Source organism: Engystomops pustulosus, chromosome 7 (assembly GCF_040894005.1).
Source record: "Engystomops pustulosus chromosome 7, aEngPut4.maternal, whole genome shotgun sequence".
NCBI lineage: Eukaryota > Metazoa > Chordata > Amphibia > Anura > Leptodactylidae > Engystomops > Engystomops pustulosus.
This window is the reverse complement of record NC_092417.1, coordinates 13,257,119-13,279,753: the sequence shown is the minus strand read 5'-3', so window position 1 is coordinate 13,279,753 and position 22,635 is coordinate 13,257,119. Positions and strand designations below refer to the sequence as shown.

Sequence of the window (22,635 nt, the reverse complement as noted above, 5' to 3'; positions counted from 1 at the left end):
TTAAGTTGAGTTTTTATGTAAGTCGGAACCGTATACTTTATTATTGTAACCCCAGTTAAAATTTTTTTGGCCTCTTATGACAATCTAACATTTTTAAAATCCAATTGTCAAAGAACCAGGATTAACACTAAATCTTAGTTACAGGCACCATTGATAACTACTACGGGTCGTATGTAAGTCAGGTGTTCTTAAGTACAGGGGACTGCCTGTATACTGTCTAGAAGCAGCTTCCCTTATTAATATATTGTCCATCAGCTCTCATTAATGAAATGTGTACACCAGCAGCAGCCTCTTTTGTCTCAACCAGCAGCAGCCCCCTTAATGAAGAAATGTCCGTCCACACTGTATGATGCACACCCTGTCCTCTCCATCAGGGCCAATTCTAGCCTCTTTGCTACCTGAGATGAAAATTGAAAATGCTACCCCCCACCCCCGCCCCACCACGCCCGATGATGCTACCTTACACATTTAGTAGTCAGTCAGGGACACAGACATTAGTGACATCTAGTAACTAGTACCTTACAGGTGATGATCTGCTCCATCAGGAAGAAGCCTTCTTTACGATTTCTCCCGGCCACGGGACATAACATCCTTTATATAGGCCCCCAAATAAATTATAATATGTACAGCCTCCCAAGTATGCACGGCCCCCCAGTATACTTGAAGAAATAAAAACAATACATCACTTACTTAGCTCTAGTATCACTCCCACACAGCCGCTGACATCCCCAACACTTCTCCCGCCAAATGATCTGTGCTTGGACGCAGGTGGCATAATGTGATCACATTCCACCAGGGTCCTCCAGAGCAACAGAGCAGCGCAGCCAAACAGGACTGCGCCGCTCTGTATATTAATCACGTCTGTGTTCTTACCCACATTACATACACCCAGGCTGTCGCTCCCGTGAGGGCTTGGGCATCTGCCGCCTGAGGCAAGATTCTCATTTTGCCTCATGGCAGATGTGGCCCTGCCCTCCATACATCTCTCCTAATCTCCTGATACCTCCTCACATGTAATCTTCACTCCAAACCCTGCCCTCTCCATACATCTCTCCTATTCTCCTGTGACCTCCTCACATGTCATCTCCAGGTCACAACCTGTCCCCTCCATACATCTCTCCTAATCTCCTGCTACCTCCTCACATGTAATCTACAGTCCTCACCCAGTCCTCTACATACATCTCTCCTAATCTCCTGTGACCTCTTCACATGTAATCTCCAGTCCTCACCCAGTCCTCTCCATACATCTCTACTAATCTCCTGCTACCTCCTCACATGTAATCTACAGTCCTCACCCAGTCCTCTCCATACATCTCTCCTAATCTCCTGATATGTATCACATGTAATCTCCAGTCCTCACCCAGTCCTCTCCATACATCTCTACTAATCTCCTGATATATATCACATGTAATCTCCAGTCCTCACCCAGTCCTCTCCATACATCTCTCCTAATCTCCTGATATCTCCTCACATGTAATCTCCAGTCCTCACCCAGTCCTCTCCATACATCTCTCCTAATCTCCTGATATCTCCTCACATGTAATCTCCAGTCCTCACCCAGTCCTCTCCATACATCTCTCCTAATCTCCTGATATCTCCTCACATGTAATCTTCACTCCACACCCTGCCCTCTCCATACATCTCTCCTAATCTCCTGCTATCTCCTCACATGTAATCTACAGTCCTCACCCAGTCCTCTCCATACACCTCTCCTAATCTCCTGATATCTCCTCACATGTAATCTCCAGTCCTCACCCAGTCCTCTCCATACATCTCTCCTAATCTCCTGATATATATCACATGTAATCTCCAGTCCTCACCCAGTCCTCTCCATACATCTCTCCTAATCTCCTGATATCTCCTCACATGTAATCTCCAGTCCTCACCCAGTCCTCTCCATACATCTCTCCTAATCTCCTGATATATATCACATGTAATCTCCAGTCCTCACCCAGTCCTCTCCATACATCTCTCCTAATCTCCTGCTATCTCCTCACATGTCATCTCCAGTCCTCACCCTGTCCTCTCCATACATCTCTCCTAATCTCCTGATACCTCCTCACATGTAATCTCCAGTCCTCACCCAGTCCTCTCCATACATCTCTCCTAATCTCCTGATATATATCACATGTAATCTCCAGTCCTCACCCAGTCCTCTCCATACATCTCTCCTAATCTCCTGATATATATCACATGTAATCTCCAGTCCTCACCCTGTCCTCTCCATACATCTCTCCTAATCTCCTGATATCTCCTCACATGTAATCTCCAGTCCTCACCCAGTCCTCTCCATACATCTCTCCTAATCTCCTGCTATCTCCTCACATGTCATCTCCAGTCCTCACCTAGTCCTCTCCATACATCTCTCCTAATCTCCTGCTACCTCCTCACATGTAATCTACAGTCCTCACCCAGTCCTCTCCATACATCTATCCTAATCTCCTGATATATATCACATGTAATCTCCAGTCCTCACCCAGTCCTCTCCATACATCTCTCCTAATCTCCTGATATCTCCTCACATGTAATCTCCAGTCCTCACCATGTCCTCTCCATACATCTCTCCTAATCTCCTGATATCTCCTCACATGTAATCTCCAGTCCTCACCCTGTCCTCTCCATACATCTCTCCTAATCTCCTGCTATCTCCTCACATGTAATCTCCAGTCCTCACCCAGTCCTCTCCATACATCTCTCCTAATCTCCTGCTATCTCCTCACATGTAATCTCCAGTCCTCACCCAGTCCTCTCCATACATCTCTCCTAATCTCCTGTGACCTCCTCACATGTAATCTCCAGTCCTCACCCAGTCCTCTCCATACATCTCTCCTAATCTCCTGCTATCTCCTCACATGTAATCTCCAGTCCTCACCCAGTCCTCTCCATACATCTCTCCTAATCTCCTGCTATCTCCTCACATGTAATCTCCAGTCCTCACCATGTCCTCTCCATACATCTCTCCTATTCTCCTGTGACCTCCTCACATGTCATCTCCAGGTCACAACCTGTCCCCTCCATACATCTCTCCTAATCTCCTGTGACCTCCTCACATGTAATCTCCAGTCCTCACCCAGTCCTCTCCATACATCTCTCCTAATCTCCTGATATATATCACATGTAATCTCCAGTCCTCACCCAGTCCTCTCCATACATCTCTCCTAATCTCCTGATACCTCCTCACATGTTATCTCCAGTCCTCACCCTGTCCCCTCTATACATCTCTCCTAATCTCCTGATACCTCCTCACATGTAATCTCCAGTCCTCACCCTATCCCCTCCATACATCTCTCCTAATCTCCTGATATATATCACATGTAATCTCCAGTCCTCCCCCTGTCCTCTCCATACATCTCTCCTAATCTCATGTGACCTCCTCACATGTCATCTCCAGGTCACAACCTGTCCTCTCCATACATCTCTCCTAATCTCCTGATATCTCCTCACATGTAATCTCCAGTCCTCACCCAGTCCTCTCCATACATCTCTCCTAATCTCCTGATATATATCACATGTAATCTCCAGTCCTCACCCAGTCCTCTCCATACATCTCTCCTAATCTCCTGATATATATCACATGTAATCTCCAGTCCTCACCCAGTCCTCTCCATACATCTCTCCTAATCTCCTGATATCTCCTCACATGTAATCTCCAGTCCTCACCCTGTCCTCTCCATACATCTCTCCTAATCTCCTGATATCTCCTCACATGTAATCTCCAGTCCTCACCCAGTCCTCTCCATACATCTCTCCTAATCTCCTGATACCTTCTCACATGTAATCTCCAGGTCACAACCTGTCCCCTCCATACATCTCTCCTAATCTCCTGTGACCTCCTCACATGTCATCTCCATGTCACAACCTGTCCCCTCCATACATCTCTCCTAATCTCCTGCTATCTCCTCACATGTAATCTCCAGTACTCACCCAGTCCTCTCCATACATCTCTCCTATTCTCCTGTGACCTCCTCACATGTAATCTCCAGTCCTCACCCTGTCCTCTCCATACATCTCTCCTAATCTCCTGCTATCTCCTCACATGTAATCTACAGTCCTCACCCAGTCCTCTCCATACATCTCTCCTAATCTCCTGATATCTCCTCACATGTAATCTCCAGTCCTCACCCAGTCCTCTCCATACATCTCTCCTAATCTCCTGCTATCTCTTCACATGTAATCTCCAGTCCTCACCCAGTCCTCTCCATACATCTCTCCTAATCTCCTGATATATATCACATGTAATCTCCAGTCCTCACACAGTCCTCTCCATACATCTCTCCTAATCTCCTGATATATATCACATGTAATCTCCAGTCCTCACCCTGTCCTCTCCATACATCTCTCCTAATCTCCTGATATCTCCTCACATGTAATCTCCAGTCCTCACCCAGTCCTCTCCATACATCTCTCCTAATCTCCTGATATCTCCTCACATGTAATCTCCAGTCCTCACCCAGTCCTCTCCATACATCTCTCCTAATCTCCTGATATATATCACATGTAATCTCCAGTCCTCACCCAGTCCTCTCCATACATCTCTCCTAATCTCCTGATATATATCACATGTAATCTCTAGTCCTCACCCAGTCCTCTCCATACATCCAGTCCTCACCCAGTCCTCTCCATACATCTCTCCTAATCTCCTGTGACCTCCTCACATGTAATCTCCAGTTCTCACCCTGTCCTCTCCATACATCTCTCCTAATCTCCTGATGTCTCCTCACATGTAATCTCCTGTCCTCCCCCTGTCCTCTCCATACATCTCTCCTAATCTCCTGATATCTCCTCACATGTAATCTCCTGTCCTCACCCAGTCCTCTCCATACATCTCTCCTAATCTCCTGATATATATCACATGTAATCTACAGTCCTCACCCAGTCCTCTCCATACATCTCTCCTAATCTCCTGATATCTCCTCACATGTAATCTCCAGTCCTCACCCTGTCCCCTCTATACATCTCTCCTAATCTCCTGATATCTCCTCACATGTAATCTCCAGTCCTCACCCAGTCCTCTCCATACATCTCTCCTAATCTCCTGATATCTCCTCACATGTAATCTCCAGTCCTCACCCAGTCCTCTCCATACATCTCTCCTAATCTCCTGATATCTCCTCACATGTAATCTCCAGTCCTCACCCAGTCCTCTCCATACATCTCTCCTAATCTCCTGCTACCTCCTCACATGTAATCTCCAGTCCTCACCCTGTCCCCTCTATACATCTCTCCTAATCTCCTGATATCTCCTCACATGTAATCTCCAGTCCTCACCTAGTCCTCTCCATACATCTCTCCTAATCTCCTGATATCTCCTCACATGTAATCTCCAGTCCTCACCCAGTCCTCTCCATACATCTCTCCTAATCTCCTGATATCTCCTCACATGTAATCTCCAGTCCTCACCCAGTCCTCTCCATACATCTCTCCTAATCTCCTGCTACCTCCTCACATGTAATCTCCAGTCCTCACCCAGTCCTCTCCATACATCTCTCCTAATCTCCTGCTACCTCCTCACATGTAATCTCCAGTCCTCACCCAGTCCTCTCCATACATCTCTCTTAATCTCCTGATATATATCACATGTAATCTCCAGTCCTCACCCAGTCCTCTCCATACATCTCTCCTAATCTCCTGATATCTCCTCACATGTAATCTCCAGTCCTCACCCTGTCCTCTCCATACATCTCTCCTAATCTCCTGCTATCTCCTCACATGTAATCTCCAGTCCTCACCCAGTCCTCTCCATACATCTCTCCTAATCTCCTGATATATATCACATGTAATCTCCAGTCCTCACCCAGTCCTCTCCATACATCTCTCCTAATCTCCTGATATATATCACATGTAATCTCCAGTCCTCACCCAGTCCTCTCCATACATCTCTCCTAATCTCCTGCTACCTCCTCACATGTAATCTCCTGTCCTCACCCAGTCCTCTCCATACATCTCTCCTAATCTCCTGCTACCTCCTCACATGTAATCTCCTGTCCTCACCCAGTCCTCTCCATACATCTCTCCTAATCTCCTGCTACCTCCTCACATGTAATCTCCTGTCCACAGTGTAGTGTATGGAGTTTACTGTCTGCTATAGTACCACATGTGACAACGTGATAAGACAGGGTGGACACTTATGTGAAACCGATGTTTATACTGATCTGTATATTACATATAATACTGGAGAGATCTGCTGCAGTATGTAGGAGAAAGCTTGGATGTGACAAATAACAAGACCTACTATATTCTTGTTCTTCCCTAGAAGGGGCTGAGAAGCCACCACCACCTCCACCACCACCATGTCTTACCAGAAGGAGCTGGAGAAGTACCGGGACATAGATGAAGATGAGATCATGCGGGGAATGTCTGCAGAGGAGTTGGCCCAATTGGACTTAGAGCTACAGGAGATGGACCCTGAGGTACTGATGACCAATAGGGGAATTATTATAGTAGGTGTATTATTGTACATAGGGGGCAGTATTATAGTAGTTATATTCCTGTACATAGGGGGCAGTATTATAGTAGTTACATTCTTGCACATAGGGGGCAGTATTATAGTAGTTATATTCTTGTACATAGGGGGCAGTATTATAGTAGTTATATTCCTGTACATAGGGGGCAGTATTATAGTAGTTATATTCTTGTACATAGGAGGCAGTATTATAGTAGTTATATTCCTGTACATAGAGGGTAGTATTATAGTAGTTATATTCTTGTACATAGGGGGCAGTATTATAGTAGTTATATTCTTGTACATAGGGGGCAGTATTATAGTAGTTATATTCTTGTACATAGGGGGCAGTATTATAGTAGTTATATTCTTGTACATAGGGGGCAGTATTATAGTAGTTATATTCTTGTACATAGGGGGCAGTATTATAGTAGTTATATTCCTGTACATAGGGGGCAGTATTATAGTAGTTATATTCTTGTACATAGGGGCAGTATTATAGTAGTTATATTCTCGTACATAGGGGGCAGTATTATAGTAGTTATATTCTTGTACATAGGGGCAGTATTATAGTAGTTATATTCCTGTACATAGGGGGCAGTATTATAGTAGTTATATTCCTGTACATAGGGGGCAGTATTATAGTAGTTATATTCTTGTACATAGGGGCAGTATTATAGTAGTTATATTCCTGTACATAGGGGCAGTATTATAGTAGTTATATTCTTGTACATAGGGGGCAGTATTATAGTAGTTATATTCCTGTACATAGGGGGCAGTATTATAGTAGTTATATTCTTGTACATAGGGGAAGTATTATAGTAGTTATATTCTCGTACATAGGGGGCAGTATTATAGTAGTTATATTCTTGTACATAGGGGGCAGTATTATAGTAGTTATATTCTTGTACATAGGGGGCAGTATTATAGTAGTTATATTCCTGTACATAGGGGGCAGTATTATAGTAGTTATATTCCTGTACATAGGGGGGCAGTATTATAGTAGTTATATTCTTGTACATAGGAAGCAGTATTATAGTAGTTATATTCCTGTACATAGGGGGCAGTATTATGGTAGTTATATTCTTGTATATAGGGAGCAGTATTATAGTAGTTATATTCTTGTACATAGGGGGCAGTATTATAGTAGTTATATTCTTGTACATAGGGGGCAGTATTATAGTAGTTATATTCCTGTACATAGGGGGCAGTATCATAGTAGTTATATTCCTGTACATAGGGGGCAGTATTATAGTAGTTATATTCTTGTACATAGGGGGCAGTATTATAGTAGTTATATTCTCGTACATAGGGGGCAGTATTATAGTTGTTATATTCTCGTACATAGGGGGCAGTATTATAGTTGTTATATTCTCGTACATAGGGGGCAGTATTATAGTAGTTATATTCCTGTACATAGGGGGCAGTATTATAGTAGTTATATTCTTGTACATAGGGGGCAGTATTATAGTAGTTATATTCTTGTACATAGGGGGCAGTATTATAGTAGTTATATTCTTGTACATAGGGGGCAGTATTATAGTAGTTATATTCCTGTACATAGGGGCAGTATTATAGTAGTTATATTCCTGTACATAGGGGGAGTATTATAGTAGTTATATTATTGTACATAGGGGCAGTATTATAGTAGTTATATTCTGTTATAGTAATTATCGTGTGTCATGTAGAACTTGTTGAGATCTACTATGACTGGGATTCCCTTTCAGAATAACATGTGAGGAAGTTATCAGTAGATCAGGTTGTATTACAGATCTTACATGCACAGACTGATTTATTGGTCTCTGTGATACAGAACATCCTACTCCCGGCCGGTTTGCGCCAAAAAGACCAAACCAATAAGGGCGCCACAGGTCCGCTGGACAGAGACGCCCTCTTACAACATCTGGAGAAGGAGGCAATGGATGTGAAGGAGCGAGAAGATCTTGTCCCATTCACGGGGGAGAAGAAGGGTTAGTGATTTCTTTCTCTGTCTTCTATGTTCTACTATGACCTGTGTACACAATCCTATCCACCATACGTCCTATTCCTATACGTTGCCCATACTGATGTATTTCTCCTGTCCTGGAGTGTCTCCTCTGCTCGGCCCGTTGGCTTCCCTCCCCCATGTGTTGGACAGTGAGAGGCATAGACAGGTGCGGGCTATATTCGCTCTGTTGAATTCACTGACCCCTTTTTCCCTCTGCCATGTTTATGCTGAAGTGTAATGATTTGTATAATGTATACAGATATACGTTATATTCACTTCCAGTCACATCCAGAGCTGCATCAAATCCCACCTAGTTTCCAGTGAACTCTCAGGGGTACTCACCACATTGCACTGCCCCTACTAATCCCGTATCTGTACACTGCATCTGCTTTGTAGAACCAAAATTTAAGGGCGTGTGGGTTATTTTGTGAATGCAGCTTTGGATGTAACTGGAGTTGGACCATTGACCTTGTCTTTTCTCAACAGGGAAACCATTTATCCCAAAACAGGCAAAAAGAGAGATCCCTAAAGAGGAACAGATCACACTAGAACCAGAGCTGGAGGAGGCCTTGGCCAATGCCACCGATGCCGAAATGTGTGACATTGCAGGTATGAACCATGTTGATGATGCCTTATACCAAAATAATGAATATGGGGTACAATGATTTGACTATAAATTATTGAGGAGCGTCATTTTTGGATTATGAATAAATGTGAAAAGGGGAGGAACCTTTTTCCAGCCACGTATCTCATGGCTCCACCCCTGCTTAGATTGCCAACCAGTAGTAGGGCTTGACTTTGAGTCATTGGTTGCTACCTGATGCATGTTAGAAGTTGCTACAATCTTTATTGCTGGAAAGTTAAAATCATGAGTCATGAATGTGAGCTTAATTCCCAGCAGCCATCTAGAATGACCCACCCCTGCTTAAATAACCAACCAATCAAAGGACCTGAGATTGTATACACAGGGAAGAGCAGGAGCTAAATTGCATCTAACCATCCAGGAAGGCTTGAATTTTCAACCAATTGTAGGGCATTGCTTTGTATGAAGGGGCCAACCGATTTGTGTTTTGTAGGTTGTTTTTATAAAATTCATTGCTGAAAAGCTAATTTTTAAGGACCCTTTAGCTGGCACAGAGTTAATAAAGTATATCCTCTAAAAAAGCTCCACCCATGCTTACATTACCAACCAATTTTTTACACTGTAGTCTTTGGTATTCACCTAATACCTATTGAAATGTGGTCCTAACAAAATTTCCTGCTAAAAACTAATATTGATGAACCTTTGACTTGCACAGGCAGCAAGAAAAGCCACACCCCTGCTTAGATTGCAAACCAATTGTATGGCTTGACTGTGCCTTAAAAGAAACCTACAATAAGTAATCTACTATCAGAATAATAATAATAATAATCATTCCTTTATTTATATAGCGCACAGAGCTTGCCAGATCAGTCCCTGTCCCCAATGGGGCTCACAATCTAATCAACCTACCAGTATGTTTTGGAGTGTGTGAGGACACCGGAGGACCCAGAGGAAACCAACGCAAACAAGGAGAGAAAGTAGATGTGATGGTAGATTCCTCCTGCTGCCTCTGCCCTAATCTGTAATTTAATAATCCTGGAACCTTACTTGTTAAAAAATTTATTTTAGTAATATGTAAATTAATTGCATAGGCTTCCGGGGGCGTTTACTTGCCTGGTACTGGGAGCTAAGGCTACTCCACACCCCAGTAGCCTCTGCAGGTAATTTACATATTACTCAAATAAAGTTTGTTAACAGGTTAGGTTCCAGGATTATTACATTACAGATTAGGGCAGAGACAGGAGGAATCTACCATCAGGTCTACTTCCCATAGTAGATTCCTCATTTTAGGTTTCCTTTAAGTGATTTGTGACATCCGTCTTTCAATGCAAAAATTTAGATTTTGAGCTCCATTGGTGATGACAATCCCTAAAAAAACAGAACAGCTAAATTAGTATATAAAATAACAATAAGTACTTTATTAATACAAATATTTTTAACAAAAATTAAAAAACACGTTCCTTTTATGAGGACATAAGAGCAGGCGGTTATTTTACATTTCACACTGCGGCGGGATGAGTACATGATATGGATTTAGCTGGTGAGGTGTGCCGTGATTCAGGAGGTCATACTCCAGTTGATGATCTAGCTCCTTAGTCTTGAGGGTCTGAAGCTCCCATGTGACCTCAGCGAGGAGCTATGCTCATCTCCTGGAGACCTCAACATCAAAACTCCAGAGAGGCCATTACTGAGAGGCGCAATGCTGTTTCTCGTGGTAACTAGAAGATAAGAAAACATTCAATTTACAGATGTTGCAGAGATGAGTTTATTTTTTTTGTGTATCTCCACACACAGAAGATAAGATGTCCACCTCCAGAGCAGTAGTAAGGGTGGTCATGGTAGACAGTTCCCCTAAACTCCGAAATGAATGTTGTGTGGTCCTTTTCCGAATTAATCCTTTATTGTGGAGTGGCTTACAATAGATAAAAAACTTTTTCAGTTCATAAAACTTTAAAGAGCCCCTCTAAAGAAGCATCAGCATCTCCAAGTCTGAATCCATTGATTCCGGCACAGCTGAAATTTAAACCATGTTTGATGAAAAGACCTGAGTAGTCTCGGAAGTTTGCAGTTGTCATCAACCTTTTTTAGTTAGCCAATAAATCTATTCTCTAGCTTCCCCTTGTTCCAACAATGTTGGTTTGAGCACCCGATATGCTAATTAGTCTCTATACTGTCCGGTGGATGGTGCTCAACTGTGCGTCCAACCCAACGGTTGGACCCGTCCAACCCGTCCAACTGTGCGCCTACATGACCATAAAGAGTGTCATTAGCATATTGGGTATAGAAAATAACAACACCGGTTGATCGGAGCGGTGACTGGATTCAAAAATTCCATCTAGAGGATGGAAAGAGTTGGAGAAATTGGGGAAAGTCTGGTTTACGGAGAGAACGTTCCTCCTAAAGGCCGAGGGATGGATGGTGGACACCACATGATGGGGAGAAGAAAGTAAGGACTTCTACATCTCCAAGTTAATAGCTTTGTCTGCGAAATTGACCATTGTCGATTTAGCAGACAAAGTCTGGAGATGTTTAGTGTTGTACAAAGAAATCATTGCTTCCTTCTTCCTATCACGTGGTGTCCACCATCCATCCCTTGGCCTTCAGGAGGAACGCTCTCTCCATAAAGTTCTCATGTTGTCCTGATAGTACACTTTTTTCACTGCTCCGGTAGCTTGGACTGCAACATTTACCTCCAGTCAGCAGAACTCCGAGGATTTGGATCTGAGTCAACTGTTATATTTAGTATGGGAGAGTGCAAAGCCGGGGGGGATATCTTCTTACGCTGTGTTGAGGGTGAGGACATTGTATATTAATCATTTCTCACATCCAACCTTTGGTTCCATCAAGAGGGATCATGTAACTCTGTGGTTAATTCCACTAAAAAAAAAACCTGGTTTCCTAAAGAGGTAGCTGAAGTCTTATTATATCTACGTTTATGGATGGCAGATGTCCACAAAGCTGAATTTAGACTTTCATTTCTATATTATATAACAGTGACAGTAGACCTTCTCAGGAGACCTTCCCTCTTTAAGAACTTTTTTGTGAAGAATTTTGCACCCTTTATACTGTATAAAAGCAGCAAGTACATCAAGATTTGGTAGAGAAATTGAGTGATATATATGTATAAGAATGATCAGGACCTGGAATAAGAGATGCATGGTTGGGGATCTGGAAAAGGAGAGTAGACCATGTTCAGGAGAAGATAAATGTAGTGGAAGACTTCCCACCAAATGAGTGGTAGAACAATGCTGGAAACGAGGAATGAGAGAAGAGATGAGCTTTGGGGCCATGTTGGGAACCAAAAATGTTGTGGCTTTTGATGGAAATACTATGGTTGTGTGTGAGTGGCTTGGGAGAGACCCCCTATGTTTAATTGTGTAGGCTGTGATGGACGCCCTATGGTTATATGTGAGGGCTAAGATGGGCCACTTATTATTATGATTGTGGCCTTGGATGCACTCCCTATGGTTGTATGTGGCTTGAGACCATGTGGTTGTGTGTGGGTTCGGCCCCCTATGGTTATATGTGTGGGCCGGAACGACATTAGCACCAAGCATAAATTAGATAATTTTGTGTGTTTTGGAGGCTTGTTTGTTCATATTTTCTGACTTCATTGGACACATTGGGGCAGATTTACTTACCCGGTCCATTCGCGATCCAGCGGCGCGTTCTCCTCCGACGTCCACCAGGTGGCGCTGCTGCGCTGAAGAGCATCGGAACGCACTCAAGTACACCGGCCTATTCCTAGTGAAGGTAAGTGCAAGCTCCGCGACACTTTTTGTTTTTTAAATGCGGCGGTTTTTCCGAATCAGTTGGGTTTCCGTTCGGCCACGCCCCCCGATTTCTGTCGCGTGCATGCCAGCGCCTATGCGCCAAAATCCGATCGCGTGCACCAAAATCCCGGGGCAATTCAGGGAAAATCGGCGCAAATTGGAAATATTCGGGTAACACGTCGGGAAAACGCGAATCGGGCCCTTAGTAAATGACCCCCATTAACATGAATCCTGTGTGTATTTCTATCCATATAAAAGACGACTTTGTTATTTCACAGAGGTTTCATTGTATACTACATTATGTTCAATAGCAGTATATAGCTTCACACATTGGTTAGGGTTATAGAACCATGACTGATGCCATGTATTCTTCTATTTCAGCCATCTTGGGGATGTACACACTGATGAGTAACAAGCAGTATTATGATGCCATCACTTCTGGAATCATTATGAATAAGGAAGGAATCAACAGTAAGTATTCTTCTTTCTACCATAGTCATATAGAGAGAAAAGTCTTTTGTCCTCCATTATATTACTACTCATTTTTCCTACGGCAGGAAATGAAAGTTATACTAAAGGTTAACTAGGTCATATATGTATCTCTAATTGTTACAGGTGTTGTACAGCCAGACAGATATAAACCCGTCCCGGACGAGCCCCCAAATCCAACCAATGTGGAGGATACCCTACAGAAGATAAAGAGCAACGCATCCGACCTGTTGGAAGTTAATCTGAATAATATCCATGTAATTATCTTATAGAATATAATATATTTAGCTCATAAAGTTTAAGTCAACCCTTCAGTCATCTGTGTCCATGGTGTGTTCTCCTTTCGCAGGACATTCCTATCCCGACGCTAAAGGAGATTTGTGAAGCCATGAAAAGCAACACTCATGTGAAGAAATTGAGCATAGTAGCTACACGCAGTAATGATCCTGTGGCTTATGTAAGTGTTATCTACTGATCAGATTTTGTCTCTTCTAAGCCCTTCTTTTACCCCTTCCCTTCCTGTGCTATAACACGATTGATGGTGATTATTGGATCTAATCTTTTGTCAGTTTTACCCTTAACAGAACTCATAACAATGCCCCAGAGAGTTGGAAATCTTTATCCAGTGCATCAATGCATTCAATTTCCTGACTTACGGAGCATTGCGATTCTTATCTGCAACCATCTGTGTGCTGTATCAGCAGCCAAAGGATGCCTATACATCCTCTGTCAGGATCCTCTCTTCTTTTAGCTTCTTATGCCATAAAAGGTTTAAAATATTATGCAAATGAGAGGGCTACGGGTTCCATATCTGTTAATTGTTCCCAGAGCCCCTCAGGCTCATGTGCATAATTTTTGCCTAATTATTTTGTTTCATTATGTCGATAAACACATACATGAAACATTGGTCCAACACAGCAGACAAAAACAAATGTACAAAAAAAAAACTTCAATACAATAGAGGGTGTGTGTTCAGGAGATCTTTCTATATTCGGATGAGCGCTGAAAATCCAAAGGGGACCAGCATTCCAAATAGGAGCCAATGGTGGAGTGAAGCTCAGTGCCTCCATCCGCCCAATATGTTTAATTTCAGCAAACCAATCTGAGACGGAAGGGGCTCACGGACTTGCCCAATCTTGTAATGACCGTCTTTGCTGCTACCAGGAGTTGGCTAATACCGGCGCCTGATGGGGAATGGGAATAAGCAGAGCAAGGCTAAAGCCAGAAAGTTCTCCAAGTGATTATCCAGAAGCATATTGATAAAGTCAAAGACCTAATCCCAAAAAAGTCCCACCACACATGACACATAGTACTCCTAACTCCAGAGCAACCCCAACACTGGTCCGAGACTGAGGGGAACAGAGAATAGAGTCGGGATGGTCCTCTATACCAGCGAGAGAGCACTTAATAATTGGTCTCCGGGGCCAATGTCTCACGACATAGAGAACCTATGACAAAGCTCGAGTGATCTGAGCCAAGTAGACTGCGGAAACATCTTCCCAAGTTCACGCTCCCAATAAACGGGGGGAACAAAGTGGATATGTTATCCATCAGGATGCCATATGCGCAAGAGAGGTGACCAGCTGTAGGAGATGTAGAAACACACAGGGCGTCTCAAAGGGCATCGGGTCCCTACACACGCACAGCTTCTCCTTACAAGTGTTAGTAAAATGCCTAAGTTGGTTCTACTCCCAAATCAGTTTGGGGCCTGCGGCTGAGCACGCAGCAAGGTTTCAATGGGTTGTAATGATGACGGGGTTGTAACATCACGAAAGGTTGAGGGGAAGGAAGGAAGGAGCAAGTTTAACAGAACTTTTTATACTCCAACCATAACAGCAGATGGCAGCACAGAACTGCGACACCAAATAAAAGCGGCACACGGAACGCTGAAAAATAACACGAATGATATAAAAAACCTTCCTCATGGCACAACAAATGGGGCACTTAGTAAACCGGCCTCGTGCTGCTTGTATCCATTAGATGTTAAATCTACAAATGTTCTCTCTCCACATGTGACGTCCATTATCTCAAACAACAACTTGTAATTTCCAGTAAATGTATAGAATCACACAGCCGGGCCACTGGTTCACCAGGGTCGGAATGATTTCTGTAACGTGGTGCCATCAGGGCTCCGGCAGGAGGTGCACAGCTCTTAAAGGAAACCTGTCAAACCTCTTCTTATGGACTGGTGGTTTAGTGTCCTTAAATCGGGGACCTTGTTCTTCGGCCCCGTAACAATTTTCTATCTCTTTGCAGGCCGTGGCCGAAATGATGAAGGAAAATAAGACTCTGGAAAGCTTAAACATTGAGTCCAACTTCATCTCCAGTGCGGGAATGTTGTCCGTCATCCAAGCCATGAAACACAATTCTACATTGACTGAACTGAAGGTGGACAACCAGGTAAAACGACTCCCATGAGAAACCGAAGGAGAACATACTCACACACCATGTAGACCAAGTCGTTTAGGTTCTGGTGGACATTAAAGGGAACCCCAATACGCTACTAGCCCCTCCGGTCGTGGATGAAATGTCCATAGAATTTTACCTATTTACCTATAAAAAAAATATGCCCCAAAATCATGCAAATGTGACTCTTCTCACGCCATTTTCATGTGATAAAAGTCATGTTTAGTGGTTGCAGGGGTAGTGTCCCTTCAGAAGCCGCTATATTCTGTTCTGTAGCACCTAGAAACATGCTGCCGGTGTCATATTAAAGATAAGAATCTCATCGTCTTGATCCAAGCTTATGGTTGTGTGAGAGAAAGAACTGGACAATACAGGCAGTTTAAAAAATAGGTGGGAATTGGATCTTTTCCTGCACTTGCCTTTCCAACTATGTCTTTAGCTGCCTGTATCTCCGGCTGTGTAGATCATAGAACCAAAAGCGAGATTTTTATCTTTCATATTAGATAAAACCATGTTCCTAGGCACTATAGAACCGAAAATAGGCGGCTGTTGACACGATAACACCTCCTTGCACTGCTGACAGTGCAATCCGTGAGATTTCCAGCGAGAGCCGATGACGTCACCAGCTCTCAGAGCGTCCCATAGGTTCTGCCACTGGCACCAGGGGTGCGTAAATCAGACTGCGGGGGAGCAAAACTCGAGCTCATAAGCATATTTTATAAAGTACATTTTTAATAAAAATCGCCCGTTCTAAGAAAAAATAAAAGATGCTGGCTAGACACAGTGCTATTAACGAAATTGAACAAACCAAGAATAGGGAAAAAAATGATGATATATATGTTGTACCGTACTGGTGTACTAGAACCTATGTTCATCCCTATATGATTTAGTACTATATGGCTTGTTGGTAATTTATAAATGAAACCTATTGGGGGTCATTTACTAAGGGCCCGATTCGCGTTTTCCCGACGTGTTACCCGAATATTTCCCTGAATTGGATTGTGGCGCATCGGCGCTGGCATGCACGCGACGGAAATCGGGGGGCGTGGCCGAACGAAAACCCGACGGATTTGGAAAAACCGCCGCATTTAAAAAAAAAAATTGGTTGCACGCGCCACACTTACATGCGCCAGGAAGAGATCAGTGAACTCCGACGCAACTCGGCAGACCTCGGCGCAGCAGCGACACCTGGTGGACATCGGGCGCAGGACCTTCATGAATCGCCGAAGACCCGAACGCTCGTCGGAGAAGCCGCCGCTTGAACGCGAATGGACCGGGTAAGTAAATGTGCCCCATTGTTCTTCCTTTCAGAAAGAGGAAGGAAGAATCCAACAATATTGCACAAATTTACACAGAAACAAGTAGTGGCAAAAAATATTTAAATTCTTTATTGTAGTTAAGTGACAAGTACTGGTTAAAAAATGATCCTGCCCCAGAGGGGACACAAGACAATGTTGCATGCCAGACTACAGATCAGAGTAATAAAGATGTGTTTTACACAGGGCCATATCCATCTGTGTAGTACTAATGCGAAGCATTAACCGACAGAAATACATCAGAAAATGGTAGTCAGAGATAAGTGAAATATAGCTTACACATGTAGAACTGATCGTTGCCTGGAATGACAACAGCCCCGACGCGCGTTTCGGCTGGTTTGCAGCCTTGGTCTGGGGGTGGAGTCATCAGGGCAACGAGCCACATTAAAAAATATATGTGCAACCAATGAGCATGCCCGGTAATGGTCATGTGACCAAGCCGAGTGGTGGATCACGCTATTAAGTCAGACTATCGTGAGCACAGGCTGCAAGCATGAGTCAAGCGCCGTGCGACAAAAAGAAGAAGGGAGGTAAGTCTATCAAATCCGGCGCCTCGTCTGAGCATGCGTAGCAACTAAAATAGAAAAAGCCAGCATACATAGGCTTGAACTACGGTGGAGACCCGCAGACAGACCCAGCTCGGAAAAATATCACAATTAGGCTGCATTCACACACATGTATGTGGGACGTATATATGGCTGATATATGTCCCCCATACACTTCTATGGGCTGATGGCATCGTACGGGAGCTGGAAGGTGCCGCACACGTGCGGCACCGTACCGCTCTGTAGCCCGGGAAAAGATAGGACATGTCCTATCTTTTCCCATATTACGGCGCCGTTGCCCATACTTTCCTATGGAGAGGGGTGGGGGTGAGCGGCGCTCACCTCCTCCTCTCCCCGCGCTGCCGTGTGCCTGCTGTGCTACGGTGCGGCGGGCACACGGCAGTGTGCATGTAGCCTTAGTCTACCAGAATGGTAGGTATGAATCACTATAGGGACAGATACTAATTTGGAGACATATAAAACAATGAATTCATCAAAGATATATACATAATAATGGGTAAAACGCAGAATGGTGTACAGAATTGCCCTGATGACTCCACCCCCAGACCAAGGCTGCAAACCAGCCGAAACGCGCGTCGGGGCTGTTGTCATTCCAGGCAACGATCAGTTCTACATGTGTAAGCTATATTTCACTTATCTCTGACTACCATTTTCTGATGTATTTCCGTCGGTTAATGCTTCGCATTAGTACTACACAGATGGATATGGCCCTGTGTAAAACACATCTTTATTACTCTGATCTGTTGTCTGGCATGCAACATTGTCTTGTGTCCCCTCTGGGGCAGGATCATTTTTTAACCAGTATTTGTCACTTAACTACAATAAAGAATTTAAATATTTTTTGCCACTACTTGTTTCTGTGTAAATTTGTGCAATATTGTTGGATTCTTCCTTCCTCTTTCTGAAAGGAAGAACAATAGGTTTCATAGACACAGTACTGGTACGGTGAGGTGAGCGATACACATCTTCCATCAAGTAAACTGATCGTAGGTGTCCTTTAAGGGGAAATTTAAAAAATATAAAACAAATAATAAAACGAGACGAGAGATTTTAATTAAAGATCTATTTTAGAGGACTAGAGGGAGCAACATTGGTTTAGACCGATTAGATTTAGACACATCTTTTAAAAAATTCGACTCATCTCAACTGAACTTGGAGAACCACATTTCCGTTCTCCTGGACGCTAGGTAGTACCGTTCATGAGAATATCGTGTTTGGGTCATGTGCTTATTATCTAAAAGTTACCACTCAGAATCAGGGGTGTTGTAGAAAGGGACTCATTTTAAAGAGAGGTTAATCATGGACAACATGAAACGCTAACAGGGTCCTTCTTTAGGGGCTTTTCTCTGTGTTAGGCCCCATGCTCACATCCACATGATGGCCGCCGTGAGCTAGCCTGCAAAACCGCTAGCTAGCTCACGGCTTCCATAGACATGCATTGCATGCGGGAACGTTGTGGGGTGCACATTTTTCTCAGCCGGGCCACTCGGCTTACTTTTGGAGAGGGGAGGGGTAAACTGTGCTCACCCCCTCCTTCTTCAGCCGGCTTGTGGCTCACGGCACACGCAGCGGACATGTGCGTGAGGCCTTACTCAACTTGTGTGACAAATCTCTATAAAGACAACAGGGAGAGACCTCTCATTCAATATTAGCAGGGGGGGGGCACTTCTCCCCATGTTTTCTCTTGAAATTAAACTTTTTTTTAGAGCTTTTTTGAGATTTCATTCTAGGTTCCTTCAGAAAAAATATTAGCAAGGCCCGATCACAGTCCTCTCTTCTTCCTATTCCCTTCAGCACCAGAACCTTGGAGACACTGTAGAGATGGAGATGGCCTCCATGCTGGAGAACTGTCCTTCTGTTGTCCGCTTTGGGTACCACTTTACACAGCAGGGACCAAGGGCCCGAGCTTCAAACGCCATCACTCGAAATTTGGAGACCCGTAAGTTTTATTCCTTATGGACAAAAAAAAATTACTATAGAAACATAACCTATAGCTTTGTTTTAAATGGTTTTTCTTAGAGTATTAACTTTAAGGTTTTGTTGGGGTATTTCATCTCGAGGATCCCACTCACTACTGAAGCCTTCAATAAATTCATACACTCCATAAACTATACAAACCATAGACCTGCAAGCCCCACCATCTACCTGTGTAGACCCTTCTTCTCCAGATTCATGACCCTCATCCATTGCAGGTTCCTAAACATCTTCCACCATGTTGGTGCTGTACATACTGTTGTACTCGGCAGTTTAATCCATGATTTATGGCAGAAATTGACCAAACTGCTTTGTAGGATGAAGAAGATTTGGTCAGGTTGAATTTTAACATTCGCAGTTGCTCTTACCGGAGATAAGAAACCGCTATAGGTGACTTTTGACTTCTTTCCATGAGATAAGTCACGTATGGGATGAAAGCACGTCAGCCTATACTATACCAAGTATCCTTGTAAGATCTTGAGAAGGTGGTGTCATCTCAGGTTCTTCTAGCTCTTACGATCACCGGTCACATCTGTGGCCCCCACAGGCAGATTAGGCATCACCTGCTCACCACTGTAGCGTAGAAGACGCCCTGATATAGAGGAATTAGGGGGGTGTTCAGGCTACTCTCATTAAAAACTCTTTTTTTTTTTCCAGGTCGTAAGAAGAAGATGAGCGCCTAATTGAATATTTTATCCCAAGACTTTCTTTTCTAAATCTCGTAGGTGCCGTCTATGTCCCATTTCTGCCCAGGATTCATATTTATCCAATCCGTGCCCCTTTGTGTTGTCCCTCACCTGTGTGTCCCCCTACATCCCAATTCATCATTGTCTCACATTTCATATCACTTTAGGTAACACTGCCATGGAGTGTCTTAAGTTTACCCACCAAGTACCAAACTATAGGAAAGAAGCCATTTTGTACATGTGACCATCCGGTCTATCAGTTTGATACACGCTCCTTTCGAGTCTTAAGGTGTTGCCTACACCTGTCTTGGAAAAATATCATTGCGACCACTGCCAACATCTTACTGTTTGGACCCCTGGAATAGAACTCGGAGTAAATAGAGTAGAGGGAAAGTTTAAGTGATGTAGGGATGTGTGGAGGCCCTTTGCCCTTACCATTTGGTGTCCTTCTATTGGACGTGGTTGAAACTGTTGTATCTGCACTCCCTAGTGGCCCTGACCCGATCCATTAAGGTTTTAAACCTCGCACTTACATCTGTCTATTTAGAACACACAATGGCTGCCTCAGGGGGGGTGTGATGGTCACATGAAATACAAACTTCTGTACCCCCAACCAAAGGTCTGACTTTATAAGCTCACGGATCGAGGGGACAGAATGAAACGGGAGCCGAACTGGAATAAAAATACAATAATTGTATTTAAAATATGTAAATAAAGTGATCTTGACCTGTATCTCCAGAGTCTTCATTTTACTGCAAAATGTCTTGGTCACATGATCCAATATTTATGTATTTTCCATCGACCTTACCGGTACTGAGATATATTGAAGTGGGTCATCAAAGGAATGCTACCATTACGGATACACCTAATAAGATAGATCCGATGGTAGGTTGCCGCTAGAACTGTTAGCCCCAGTCATTAAATGTATTAGTAGTAATTCTTTATCTTTATGCAAATGATCAGCAGAGGCTACTGGGGCGTGAAGGAGCCTCTCTGTGAAGCGGGTGGGAAGGCTACTCCACGCCCTAGTAGCCTGTGTCGATCCCGCCTACCAGCTCTGCGCATGTGCAGCAGCTCTGGTTTCTGAGCCATGGCCTCGCCGCTATGCGCCTTCATTCTGCATAGACTATCCATGCACAGCCGCGCATGCGCAGATAAAGGACGCACAGCTGCTGGAAGGAATCCGATGAAAAGTCGCAGATAGGTGGGATCGACACTGACTACTGGGGAGGAGGCTAATTTGCATACATAAAAAAAATATAGAATAACTTAAGCACTTAATACCTCTAATGAATATGGGACTAACAGTTATAGCAGCAACCTACCATCAGATCATATTAGTTATATCCGTAATGGTAGCTCCTCAAGGTAACATCAAGATCATCTAAAGTCCTTCTCTGGGACCTGTATGTAGTCCTTACACAATGGGGCACATTTACTAAAGGTCCAAGTCGCTCTTTTTCGTCGGGTTTCCCAAAAATGACTATTTTGCACCGAATTGCCCGCGATCGGCGCATTGGCACCAGCATGCATGCAATGGAAATGGGTGGGCATGGCCATCGGAAAACCCGATGGATTCGGTAAAACCGGGGTATTTAAAAAACAAAAATGTGTCGCTTGACACGCGCTTACATGCATCGGGAATAGGTTGGTGAACTCCGGCGGACCTCGGCGCAGCAGCAACAGGCGCACCTCGGCGCAGCAGAGACACCTGGTGGACATCAGGCGCACTACCTTAGTGAATCGTCGGAAGACCCGAATCCTCGACGGAGAACGCGCCGCTGGATCGCGACAGGACCAGGTAAGTAAATGTGCCCCAATCTGTCCATGCACCCTCTACTTATAGGGCGTGTACAAATTGCCAAATCATCCTACAAGTAACCCAGCATCGTGTAGGGCACACCATAAGCTTTCTAGCCATTTAGACCTCTGTTCTTCACGGAGGTTTATCTTTCCCCGTGTGTGCGGCCCGTGTGCCGCTATTCTCTATGGAGGGGGAGAGGGGTCATCTCCTCCTCCTCCTCTCCAGCGCATGGCGGTATGCCCGCACGCCCGGCGTACCGCTGTGTGTATGGACCCTAATGATGAGGGATACCTTTATGCAATTACATTGTAACACTGAATTGAATAAGTGAAAATACCAATAATTGAGTGTGAAAAATGCACATCACAAGCCCCGCCCCGCGTGTGGTGGAGGATACAAACGTTCACTTACTGATTACATGCACCACGCAGTTATGTAAATCTGTGAAAAATACTAAGGAGGCCGACAGCGACCAAAATAGTGAACCAATGCATCCATCACACAGTTGATAATAGAACAGACCAAAGTGGATGCATATGAAGGTCAAAAATATAATAATAATAATAATAATAATAGTTAAAATAAAATCTTTCTTTATTCGGCGGCATC

General features: G+C 43.9%; 1 protein-coding gene across 2 annotated transcripts in view; it reads left to right on the top strand.

Annotated features, from left to right (window-relative positions):
• The window catches only part of TMOD4 (tropomodulin 4), a 28,933-nt gene extending 7,979 nt beyond the window's left edge, over window positions 1-20,954 (top strand). For both annotated transcript variants that reach the window (XM_072114835.1, XM_072114836.1), the window contains exons 2-10: window positions 6,254-6,410; window positions 8,256-8,412; window positions 8,916-9,038; window positions 13,167-13,256; window positions 13,401-13,531; window positions 13,624-13,731; window positions 15,531-15,674; window positions 19,357-19,501; window positions 20,194-20,954. In XM_072114835.1, the coding sequence (XP_071970936.1) occupies window positions 6,291-6,410; window positions 8,256-8,412; window positions 8,916-9,038; window positions 13,167-13,256; window positions 13,401-13,531; window positions 13,624-13,731; window positions 15,531-15,674; window positions 19,357-19,501; window positions 20,194-20,219 (1,044 nt within the window). In that variant the 5' untranslated portion in view covers window positions 6,254-6,290 and the 3' untranslated portion in view covers window positions 20,220-20,954. The remainder of the gene's footprint in view (window positions 1-6,253; window positions 6,411-8,255; window positions 8,413-8,915; window positions 9,039-13,166; window positions 13,257-13,400; window positions 13,532-13,623; window positions 13,732-15,530; window positions 15,675-19,356; window positions 19,502-20,193) is intronic.
• Window positions 20,955-22,635: the final 1,681 nt, after the last annotated feature.